The sequence below is a fragment of the Myxocyprinus asiaticus genome, chromosome 16 (assembly GCF_019703515.2).
Source record: "Myxocyprinus asiaticus isolate MX2 ecotype Aquarium Trade chromosome 16, UBuf_Myxa_2, whole genome shotgun sequence".
In the NCBI taxonomy this organism is placed as follows: Eukaryota; Metazoa; Chordata; class Actinopteri; order Cypriniformes; family Catostomidae; genus Myxocyprinus; species Myxocyprinus asiaticus.
The window spans coordinates 22,591,342-22,602,143 of NC_059359.1; the positions used below are offsets into that span (position 1 = coordinate 22,591,342).

The following is a 10,802-nucleotide window of genomic DNA, read 5'->3' on the forward strand; positions in this document are numbered from 1 at the left end:
AGGAAGTTGAGCAGCGTTTCCCGCCGATCGCGCGAGAAGAGTTGGTGTGATTGCAGGTTATATCGCTGGGTTTCTCAGGGAGAAATTATTTTGCAGAGAAGCATTTATTTCGAGTTATATGTTTTAAAGAAAAAAAAAACAAACAAACGGTAAGTAAGATGATTGAGGAATTGAACTTTGTAGTTTTTAACATTTCCATTGACTGTTTAGCTGCAGACGCGTGGGTATTTCTTCCTGTGGTAGGGTGGGACCTGGAAGTAACTGAAGTTTTGAACGAAGAGAAAAACACGTGTCTCGAGGTCTTCGAGAAGTTTGTACAGTGCAATTTTGTTGAGATGTTCCACTAATATTTCAGAAGTGATGTGAAAAGTTTGCCTTTTGTCTCAACAGATCCAATTGGTTTGTAAGAAGAATCTGATCATGACAATTGTGGTTCTGCGTTTGCAAGGTTTGCACACAGAGGCAGGATCTGAAGATATTCGCAGATTTTTTCATGGCTTGAACATTCCAGGGGGTGGTGTTCATATCACTGGGGGCGAGATGGGTGAAGCTTTCATTATTTTCAATACAGAAAGAGAAGGCCAACTTGCCATGCGCTACTCTGGAAAACATCTCAGAGGCTCCTCTATTTCACTATATGTCAGCAGTTTAGCTGAGTTGAAGCATAGCATGCAGTCAATGTTAAAGAGAGCAAAGTCCAATACAGAGTTGACTAAAACAGTGCCATTGCCATCATCTTCACCAGACACCAATGCACCTCAAGTGATAAACCATCAAAGCCCAGCTTTAAATCAAATGCCCAAGGACTTCAACCAAACTATTCAAGACAAGCAACAGTCTAGACCCGACGACCAAAAAACTGCAGCTTTTACTCAACCCGTAAAACTTACTCATGACTTGACTTTTAAGGAGCAACAAAGCAGAAAGATCAGTTCCTGTAAGCCAGGCTACCTTCGGCTTTATGGATTCCCTGACTCCGCTGACAAACAAGAGGTTCTTCATTTCCTGCGAGGACTCTCAGTGTTGGAGGTTTTTATGAAAGTTCGCTTGCAACTGGGCTGGTGCTGCCTGGCGAAGGTGTCCAGTTTTGCAGAGGCTGAGGAAGGGTTGAAATACAGCCAGAGAAAATTCAAAGAATTTAACATTGAGGTTCGACTCGCCCATGAGAAGATGTGGAATGATGCTGTGGAGCAATCCAAAAATTGCATGAACAACATGGAATCTTGCAGTTTTTCAGAGCAAAAGAAAACCATCACAGATAGAAATGCTTGTAGAGCTTTCTCAAGCAAAAGAAGTGCAGAGGAGCAGCCCTTACCAGGATCTCCTAAACGATACTGTCAAAAACCCCCATCCCCTCAAACAGAACTTTATGTTGTGGTCAATAACCTTTCAAAGAATATAACCAAGACAGAGATCAAGAACATTTTTGGCTGCCATGAAATCCCAAACAGTCGAATTAAACACTTACTAAACAAATGGAGAGAGCGGACAAGCACAGCGTTCATTAACTTTGTCCATGCAGAAGACTACGCTTCAGCTCTGAACATGAATGGCACCATGATTGGCTTAAAGAACATTGAAGTGTCATCCATTACTAAGGAAGAAATGTTTGCTATTCTGAGAAGGAACAGATGTACTAAGATCTGGAGACCGTATCCTTATGGAAAAGCTCACTTTGCCATGTCATGTGTATATGCTCGCAATTTTCCTGCAGATGTCATGAAAACGGAGGTGAGAGATTTTTTCATGCGCTTTAACATCTGTGAAAAGGATATCGCATTGATGGTGGACAGCCAGGGCAAAGGTGTTGGGGAGGCCATCGTGCAGTTTGGATGTGAGGAAATTGCCAGACAGGCGCAGAGTTTACACGGGAAGTATTTTATGGGAGCTAAAATTCTGCTCACTTGTATCACACATCAACAGATGGAGAAGATACTTGGCACACGGTGAACATTTGGAGGCGCTTCCTGCTTCTTCAGACACGAGCAATAATGTAAAATCCATGTAAATGAGGACCACCAACTAACTCATCATTGTCCTTAAGCATTTGAAAACTCACAATGAGCTTTATAGGCCAAATGGCTCGGTCATTAGCTCTGGGATCTATGCATGAAGAATTTTGGCGAAGATTGGCAAACTTTTTTTTTTTTTTTTTTTTTTTTGCCTGCAACAATGGAAGATGACTGACAAAGACTTTGAATATTACAGTGGACATGGAAGCACTGAGTTAAAGACTTATTTTCATGCAGTGGTTGTCAAACTATTAAGGACTCAACTGTTTAGGATTAATCTAATTTTCAATGATCCAAAAATAAAGTAAATAATGCACAGAACCTTTGCACATAAAAAATAGTCACTATATTTAGCACTTTTTGCCTTGTTTCATGGTTTTCATTAGAGTTAGCTGTTAAGCAAACACACAGCTAATTGGTTTCTGTGAAAAACTGAAATACAAGATCTTGTCTTGCACATTAGTATTTGAGTTATTTTGATTCAGATTTTTTCTTTATTAGAAGGAATATATATTACAAAGAACATTCCTAATGACGTTTCAGGCAGTCAAAGTGTTTGTCACTGTATCTGTATGATAGCCATTTTTGTGATTTTGCATTTTTGTATGTGTTCCTATCTGACTACAACAACCATTTGGAGTTGTTTCTAATGTCTGAGTGACCTGATGAATGTATGTTTGTCAAATGTGTATTTTTGTAATACACATATTGTAATAAAACCAAAATTGAAATCACTTTGTGTTCACAGTGACTGTTTTTATCTGAAATGTTTAGTAAAATTGCAAGACTGAAGGCAAGCATGAAGATCAGCTGCAACTAGGGCAAAACAATTTGGACAAAAAAAATGTAATTGCGATTTTGAAAAATATTGCGATTTGATAATTAACAAAAAAAATAGGTGTTTTTTTTTGACCAAAATTTTGTTGCTCTACTGATAATAGAAATACTGTTCAAGAAAGGGTGTGCAACATATTGTGCATTTTCTTATCACTGTGAAAGAAATTATAGTAGGTATATTAAAACATTATTGCTGTATAACATACTTTCAGCTAGAAATTGCAGTATGAGAGCAGTCCTATATTGTGCTTATGAGCTGAAATAGATCACCATTTTGTTTTTTAAGCAAAAGATAATATCTCCTTGTTATAACAAACATACTGCTGAAGTCTGATCATATGACAACTTGTTTGCTCAAGGCTATATACAATACATCCCTAACAAACATTTTGCTGAGTTCATATCATATGAGAAATCTACTGAGGTCAAATCACATGTAACCTGTTAACAAGGAACTATACATAAGTATATCCTATAGGAGCAGTCAAAACAAGGCTGCTTCATAAAACACTACAATAATGTCTATGCTCTGAGACAATTTCATTATAATGTAGGAAAACATGTTTGGATGATTCAACAAAAAGTTTATTGACTATGTTGCCTGTGTGAGCATCCAAGAAAAACAACAATTAAAAAAATAATCTTGGGGTGCTTCTTTTAATCAATATTGTCATCTGCTTGAAGAATACCATTTTACTTGTATTGTTGCAAGTGTGCCCTACTACACCATATCCAATTTTAAGCAAGTAAAGGATATCAAAAGTTCAATATACTAATGAAAAGCCTGGAACCTATTGGAGTTCAGTGAGATTTAGAAGATCATGTAGGTGCTAAAAGTGATGGAGATGGTTCATTCAGACAACTGGACAACCTAAATTCTGAAGTGAGGACATCTTCAAGAGGGATATAGAAATTGCATATACAAATGATAAGAAACTGGCTTTTAATTATCAATTCATTTTAAATGTTATGGCAACAGACCTTCATAAACAAGCACTCGCAATAAATGAGGATTTCAATGCCTTCACTTACAGACAGTTTAATTTCTAATTTATGTCGAAGCTTGTGTTGCTATCAAAAAGCACAAGTAACAATTTATTAATTAATTTAGCTGAAAATGTCTGAGATGGGGAAAAATAAACATTAAAACGTAAACACGTATACATTGTAAAAACAAAGAAGCCTAAAAGTCGAGAAAGGAAGTGTTTGGTCATGAACAAAGAGAAGAAAGTCATGTCAAATATTGCTAAAGATGGGTCGCATCCAGTCTTGACTGAATTCTCATCAGATGAATGTTCAGTTGTAGTATCTTGATGGACCTGTCAAGGTAGAGGAAAGCCTAAATTTTATATATTTACAATTACAAGGACAGACACACTGAAAAATCTACAGAAGTTTCAGGGAGATGGAGCATGCACTCTATGTAAAAACTCTAACATATTCAAAAAATAAATAATTTATATTAATTATGAAATAAGTATTAATTATAACCTCACATTTCAATACTTATTAATTCACAATTTTATTTATTGTAGTCTCCTATTTTCAGCCTCTGTGCTTTTCTCTATTTCCAGCTAACTTGGTTGAAATAAAGGTCAACAGCACCAAAAAAATTATTTGTTATTCAGTTGAAGTGATGACATTTTTGTCTATAGTTCACCACTTATAACAAACCTCAGTAAAACAGTAAATTATACCACATGCCCTTTTTTCACTAGATAAAATAAGTGGATGAATTATAATCTTTGGCTTCAACCATGAAGGGATCAAGTAAGATTGAATAACACAGTGTTTGTTTTTTTACACTTGGCATACACTGATCAGCCACAACATTAAAACCACCTGCCTTATATTGTGTAGGTCCCCCTCGTACTGCCAAAACAGCACCAACCCACATCTCAGAATAGCATTCTAAGATGCTATTCTTCTCACCGCAATTGTACAGAGCGGTTATCTGAGTTACCGTAGTCTTTGTCAGTTCAAACCAGTCTGGCCATTCTCTGTTTATCTCTCTCATCAACAAGGCATTTCCGTCCACAGAACTGCCGCTAACTGGATGTTTTTTCGTAGAGACTGTTGTGCGTGAAAATCCCAGGAGATCAGCAGTTACAGAAATACTCAACCAGCCCGTCTGGTACCAACAATCATGCCACGGTCCAAATCACTGAGTTAAAAAATTTTCCCCATTCTGATGGTTGATGTGAACATTAACTGAAGCTCCTGACCTGTATTTGCATGATTTTGCATCTCAGAATGCTATTTTGAGATGCAGGTTGGCGCTGTTTTGGCGGCAAGAGGGGGACCAACACAATATTAGGCGGGTGGTTTTAATGTTGTGGCATGTTCTATTCTCACATTGCATAAGCAAAGTTTAACCATGTAAGCATTAAAAAAAAAAAAAAGGAAACATCTGTGTCAGACCCACAGAGACAAAAAAAAAAAAAAAAAAAAAAAGATACAATTTCAGTGGAAACTGAAACATAAAAATATTCAAAAAGGCATTTCACCACCTCTAATTTGGGTAAGCAATGATGAACAATTCAAGACTGCTATAACATTGGCTTTTTTCTAACACTGGAAAAAATAAATGAACAAGAAACATTTAAGATTCTGCACTATTTTTGGATTTAATGAATACCATTAATTTTACTTTCAAAAGAGATCTAGCAATGACAGAGCATGTCATAAAGCCAGTTTTACTAAACCACATACAGTATGTGTTTTTGTGTGATACCTGACATGCCACTGGAGAATCTGTCATTAGAGGAATGTGGGAGACAAGAGGATGAAGAGTAGTTCATGCTGCTTAAGGAGCTTGAGGGCATGGACTTCAAACCGGGCACCTGAAAAACATTCCAGATACATTCAGACTGAAAACTACAACAAGACTGTTCTGAAGGACAATCATCAAATGGATCAAAGACATGTCTAATCATGTGATAAATGACCTATTGTCCTTCCTTAGATCTTGGTGTTCATTCGATTCATGCTCTTTAGCCACAAATTTTGTTCAAGTATTATTTTCAGATGCATCAGTTTAGACACAAATAAATAAATAAATAGCAAGGCAAAAGGAAATTATGAGTGTTAAAGTATTGGTTTAATTTTAGCCTACATCAAGGAGATAATGATTAACTTCTGTTTTTTACATTTGCAAATAAAGGTCTCTGGAAAATTATGTCTCCTGTTTACATCTCTCTGAACATCATCGTAATTACACTGAACAACATTATAAACGCAACACTTTTGTTTTGCCCCCATTTTTCATAAGCTGAACTCAAAGATCTAAGACTTTTTCTATGTACACAAAAGGCCTATTTCTCTCAAATATTGTTCACAAATCTGTCTAAATCTGTGTTAGTGAGCACTTCTCCTTTGCCGAGATACTCCATCCACCTCACAGGTGTGGCATATCAAGATGCTGATTAGACAGCATGATTATTGCACAGGTGTTCCTTAGGCTGGCCACAATAAAAGGCTACTCTAAAATGTGCAGTTTTATCACACAGCACAATGCCACAGATGTCGCAAGTTTTGAGGGAGCGTGCAATTGGCATGCTGACTGCAGGAATGTCCACCAGAGCTGTTGCCCGTGAATTGAATGTTCATTTCTCTACCATAAGCCGTCTCCAAAGGCGTTTCAGAGAATTTGGCAGTACATACAACCGGCCTCACAACCGCAGACCACGTGTAACCACACCAGCCCAGGAACTCCACAACCAGCATCTTCACATCCAAGATCGTCTGAGACCAGCCACCCGGACAGCTGCTGCAACAATCGGTTTGCATAACCAAAGAATTTCTGCACAAACTGTCAGAAACCGTCTCAGGGAAGCTCATCTGCATGCTCGTCATCCTCATCGGTGTCTCGACCTGACTGCAGTTCGTCGTCGTAACCGACTTGAGTGGGCAAATGCTCACATTCGATGGTGTCTGGCACTTTGGAGAGGTGTTCTCTTCATGGATGAATCCCGGTTTTCACTGTACAGGGCAGATGGCAGACAGCGCGTATGGCGTCGTGTGGGTGAGCGGTTTGCTGATGTCAACGTTGTGGATCGAGTGGCCCATGGTGGAGGTGGGGTTATGGTATGGGCAGGCGTATGTTATGGACAACGAACACAGGTGCATTTTATTGATGGCATTTTGAATGCACAGAGATACCGTGATGAGATCCTGAGGCCCATTGTTGTGCCATTCATCCACGACCATCACCTCATGTTGCAGCATGATAATGCACGGCCCCATGTTGCAAGGATCTGTACACAATTCCTGGAAGCTGAAAACATCCCAGTTCTTGCATGGCCAGCATACTCACCGGACATGTCACCCATTGAGCATGTTTGGGATGCTCTGGATCGGCATATACGACAGCGTGTTCCAGTTCCTGCCAATATCCAGCAACTTCGCACAGCCATTGAAGAGGAGTAGACCAACATTCCACAGGCCACAATCAACAACCTGATCAACTCTATGCGAAGGAGATGTGTTGCACTGCGTGAGGCAAATGGTGGTCACACCAGATACTGACTGGTTTTCGGACCCCCCCGGACCCCCCCCATACAGTAAAACTGCACATTTTAGAGTAGCCTTTTATTGTGGCCAGCCTAAGGCACACCTGTGCAATAATCATGCTGTCTAATCAGCATCTTGATATGCCACACCTGTGAGGTGGATGGAGTATCTCGGCAAAGGAGAAGTGCTCACTAACACAGATTTAGACAGATTTGTGAACAATATTTGAGAGAAATAGGCCTTTTGTGTACATAGAAAAAGTCTTAGATCTTTGAGTTCAGCTCATGAAAAATGGGGGCAAAAACAAAAGTGTTGCGTTTATAATTTTGTTCAGTGTAGTTGGAGAAAACCACAGACAACAAGTTTGTGTCTTTCAATTGTATTCATTGCATTGTAGTTTGAGGTTTTATATTTGTGTTTTGGGTAAATGCTTATTTTGCACTAAAATATTTAGCATTTATTGTATTTTTTTCTATCAAAATCTCTCGGCACCTTGAAGGAAAGTGAGGCATATAAAACGGTCACCACATCCTGTGTTAGGCGAGTGTGCATCAAAGCGTTCACTCAATAGTTTGCACCCAATCTGCACTAATACACATTATACAATAATAAAAATAGAAAAATTGGTGATTGCTTCACAATCAACCAAGCTAAATTACACTTGACAAATCTGTGTACTACAAGTACTGGACATTATTGTCCTTTGTCTCATTAAATAAAGCAATTATGCATAATTACAAAAAAAAAATTAGTTATTTGTTTTTCATTTTGAGGCTTTTATTAATTGTTACCGATGAAATACTCCTAAGGCGGTACTCCATGAGAACATCTGTGAGCTTCCGAGTGACCTTTAGAACAATCTGAGCATCATCCTCATTCTCGATGCGAAATGAGTCCTAAAAACAAACACACAAAGTCTTATAACTCCAAATGATTCATAAATTAAGCATTTCAACATACACTATATATGCAAGAGAGAACAGGTACCAGATATTTGAGCAGTGTTGCAGGGATGCTATTTCCCTCCAGGCCTTTCGGGTCAATCCCCATAATTCTGTCTGCACTGCTGTTTATGGGCACATCATTGGGGAAAGGTCTGCCCAACAACTCACTACGCTCGCCAATCCCAAAGCCGTATGTGCCCATGGGCATGGGTCCATCGTCAGGATAACGCTGCATGCCCTCTGATTCAATCATCCCCCTGTCTGGCCCAGACATGCCGTTTCCATAGCGACCTGGCCTTGTGAAGCCCCCCCATGTCAGGCTGGCCTCTCCTCATGGGGGTATCAGCCAGACCCCCACACATACCAGGAGGGAAATCAGACATCAACCCACCTCGGGGAGAGAATTCCCCATTGAACATGGGGTCTGGGAAGGGCCCTCCAAATGGGCCACCTGAGCGAGTGAGAAAAGACATTTCCTATATCACAATAATACTCATCAGCATTACAAATCAGTAGCACCAGTAACTGTATCAGTTGCTGCTTTCATACACAATGGCCTTCATAAAGGCACCTAGGACACCATCTGTCTATTTGAGTATTGTAAAGACTGACTTTCATTATAAAACAGCTTAACTGATAATGAATGAATTCAACAAATCAAACATGTATGCAAACACACGCACACACACAAGCACGCACGCACGCACGCACGCACGCACGCACACAGAGGTGACATTAACCTTGTGACACGTGAGGAGAAGGCCCAAAGATACCTGAAGATCCTGTAAAGCCCATTGGGGGCTATGCAGACTCTAAGAGAAACAAACAGTTGTATAAGTAACTGGGAGGTCTGGAAGAATATGCAAGAGTTCAACAGCAGATATGAAAACACATCCAGGCCTATAACTTTAAAACATTATTACAAAATAGCATATGACATCAGCAATAACTAACACTTTACAATAAAGTTCTATTTTTAACATTAGTTAATTCCTTAGGTATCATGAATTAACAATGAACAATATTTTTGTACAGCATTTATGTCAATAATTGTTAAAAGTGCATGAACATTTATATTTTCCATTTTTAGTTCATAGTGCATTAATTAATGTAAACGTATACAACCTTTAATTTAAAAACTATGAGTTTTTTTTTTTCATTTTTATTAACTAACCAAGATTTATAAAAGCTGAAAAAGTATTGTTCATTATTAGTTCATGTTAACTAATGTATTTAACTAATGTTAACAAATACAACCTTATTTTAAAGTGGTACTGCAATAACAACATGCATGCTGATGGTGGCTGATGGCGAATACAGGACACTTGAGCATTTTTAGCACTTAAATACTGAACAGCGGGGCTATTGGGGAATCGCGGCTGACATACGGGACCTTCCGGCTAATACAGGTGTAGTGGACAGCAAAAAGACAAAGGCATTCCACAGCCCTTTTATCCACTACAGGGGATGAATCTTCACCTTGATGTGATCAGGTTTCTAATGTGATCAGATTTCCATAGGCAAATGCCATCAGATAAGACTGAAACGACAATTTCCAGGCATCTTTTTGGAAGACAAAGGGCCCTGCAGAGCAACTGACCCCCTCACTGGATACCCTTTTGTTCACTTCTTGACTCTCAATCCTAAGACCTAGGTGTGAACGGCAAAAGAAGTCTCAAGACCTCATCACTAGCCTGGCCATTTGACTGGAGCAAAAGGACAAATTTTCACATACAGAGTTTTACTCCTAAAATACACACAAAACTGCATCACATTATCTCTATATCCATTCAGAGAATGGTACAAGCTTAACAACTATTTGTGACACAACAATTCACACAAACGTAGCTGTTAATGTATAAATTAATGCGTTGGTGAAAGTTTATCCTTTCAGCACCATATTTGGACTCTATGCATTTTTAGATTTAGATAGATTAGATTAAACTTTATTGTCATTGTGCAGAGTACAGGTACAGAGCCAATGCAATGCAGTTAGCATCTAATCACAAGTGCAAATAGCAATATGTATATATAAAATATATGAGTATATACAATAAAGATTTTTATGGACTGAAAAGTTATGAGGTAGAGAAGCAGAGACCGGCTCAATGCAAATGTCTATGAATACAGTACAAGGTGCAAATGAAGAAGTATAAACACTGAAGGTGCATTGTACAGAATGAAGTATAAATATGTAATATATATATGGCCGGTGACCATAACAGTGCAAGTGGCATCAAGAGGTAGAAATTATGTGCAAAGAAATGTGCAAGGGAATGTGCAAAAAAAAATATGTAGTCTGAGTGTGATGTAGTGTTCAGCGCCTGAGTTTAGAGTTCAGTAGGCTGACAGCTGAGGGAAAGAATCTATTCCCGAGTCTGCTGGTGCAACAGCAAATACTCCTATAGCATCTCCCAGATGGGAGAGGAGTAAACAGACCATGGTTGGGGTGAGAGGTGTCTTTGATAATGCTTCTCACCCTCCTTAGGCAGCGTTT

The 10,802-nt window shown here is 38.8% G+C and overlaps 1 protein-coding gene across 1 annotated transcript; it reads left to right on the forward strand.

Annotated features, from left to right (window-relative positions):
• Positions 1 to 10: 10 nt before the first annotated feature.
• Positions 11 to 4,687, forward strand: LOC127454446 (RNA-binding protein 12B-like). The gene is made up of 2 exons (XM_051721648.1): positions 11 to 149; positions 391 to 4,687. Exon 2 carries the CDS (start codon positions 421 to 423, stop codon positions 1,948 to 1,950), a length of 1,530 nt encoding a protein of 509 aa, XP_051577608.1. The 5' UTR covers positions 11 to 149; positions 391 to 420; the 3' UTR covers positions 1,951 to 4,687.
• Positions 4,688 to 10,802: the final 6,115 nt, after the last annotated feature.

Excerpts from the sequence above, each read along its gene's own strand:
- LOC127454446 (XM_051721648.1), top strand. The coding sequence starts at position 421 with ATGACAATTGTGGTTCTGCGTTTGCAAGGTTTGCACACAGAGGCAGGA.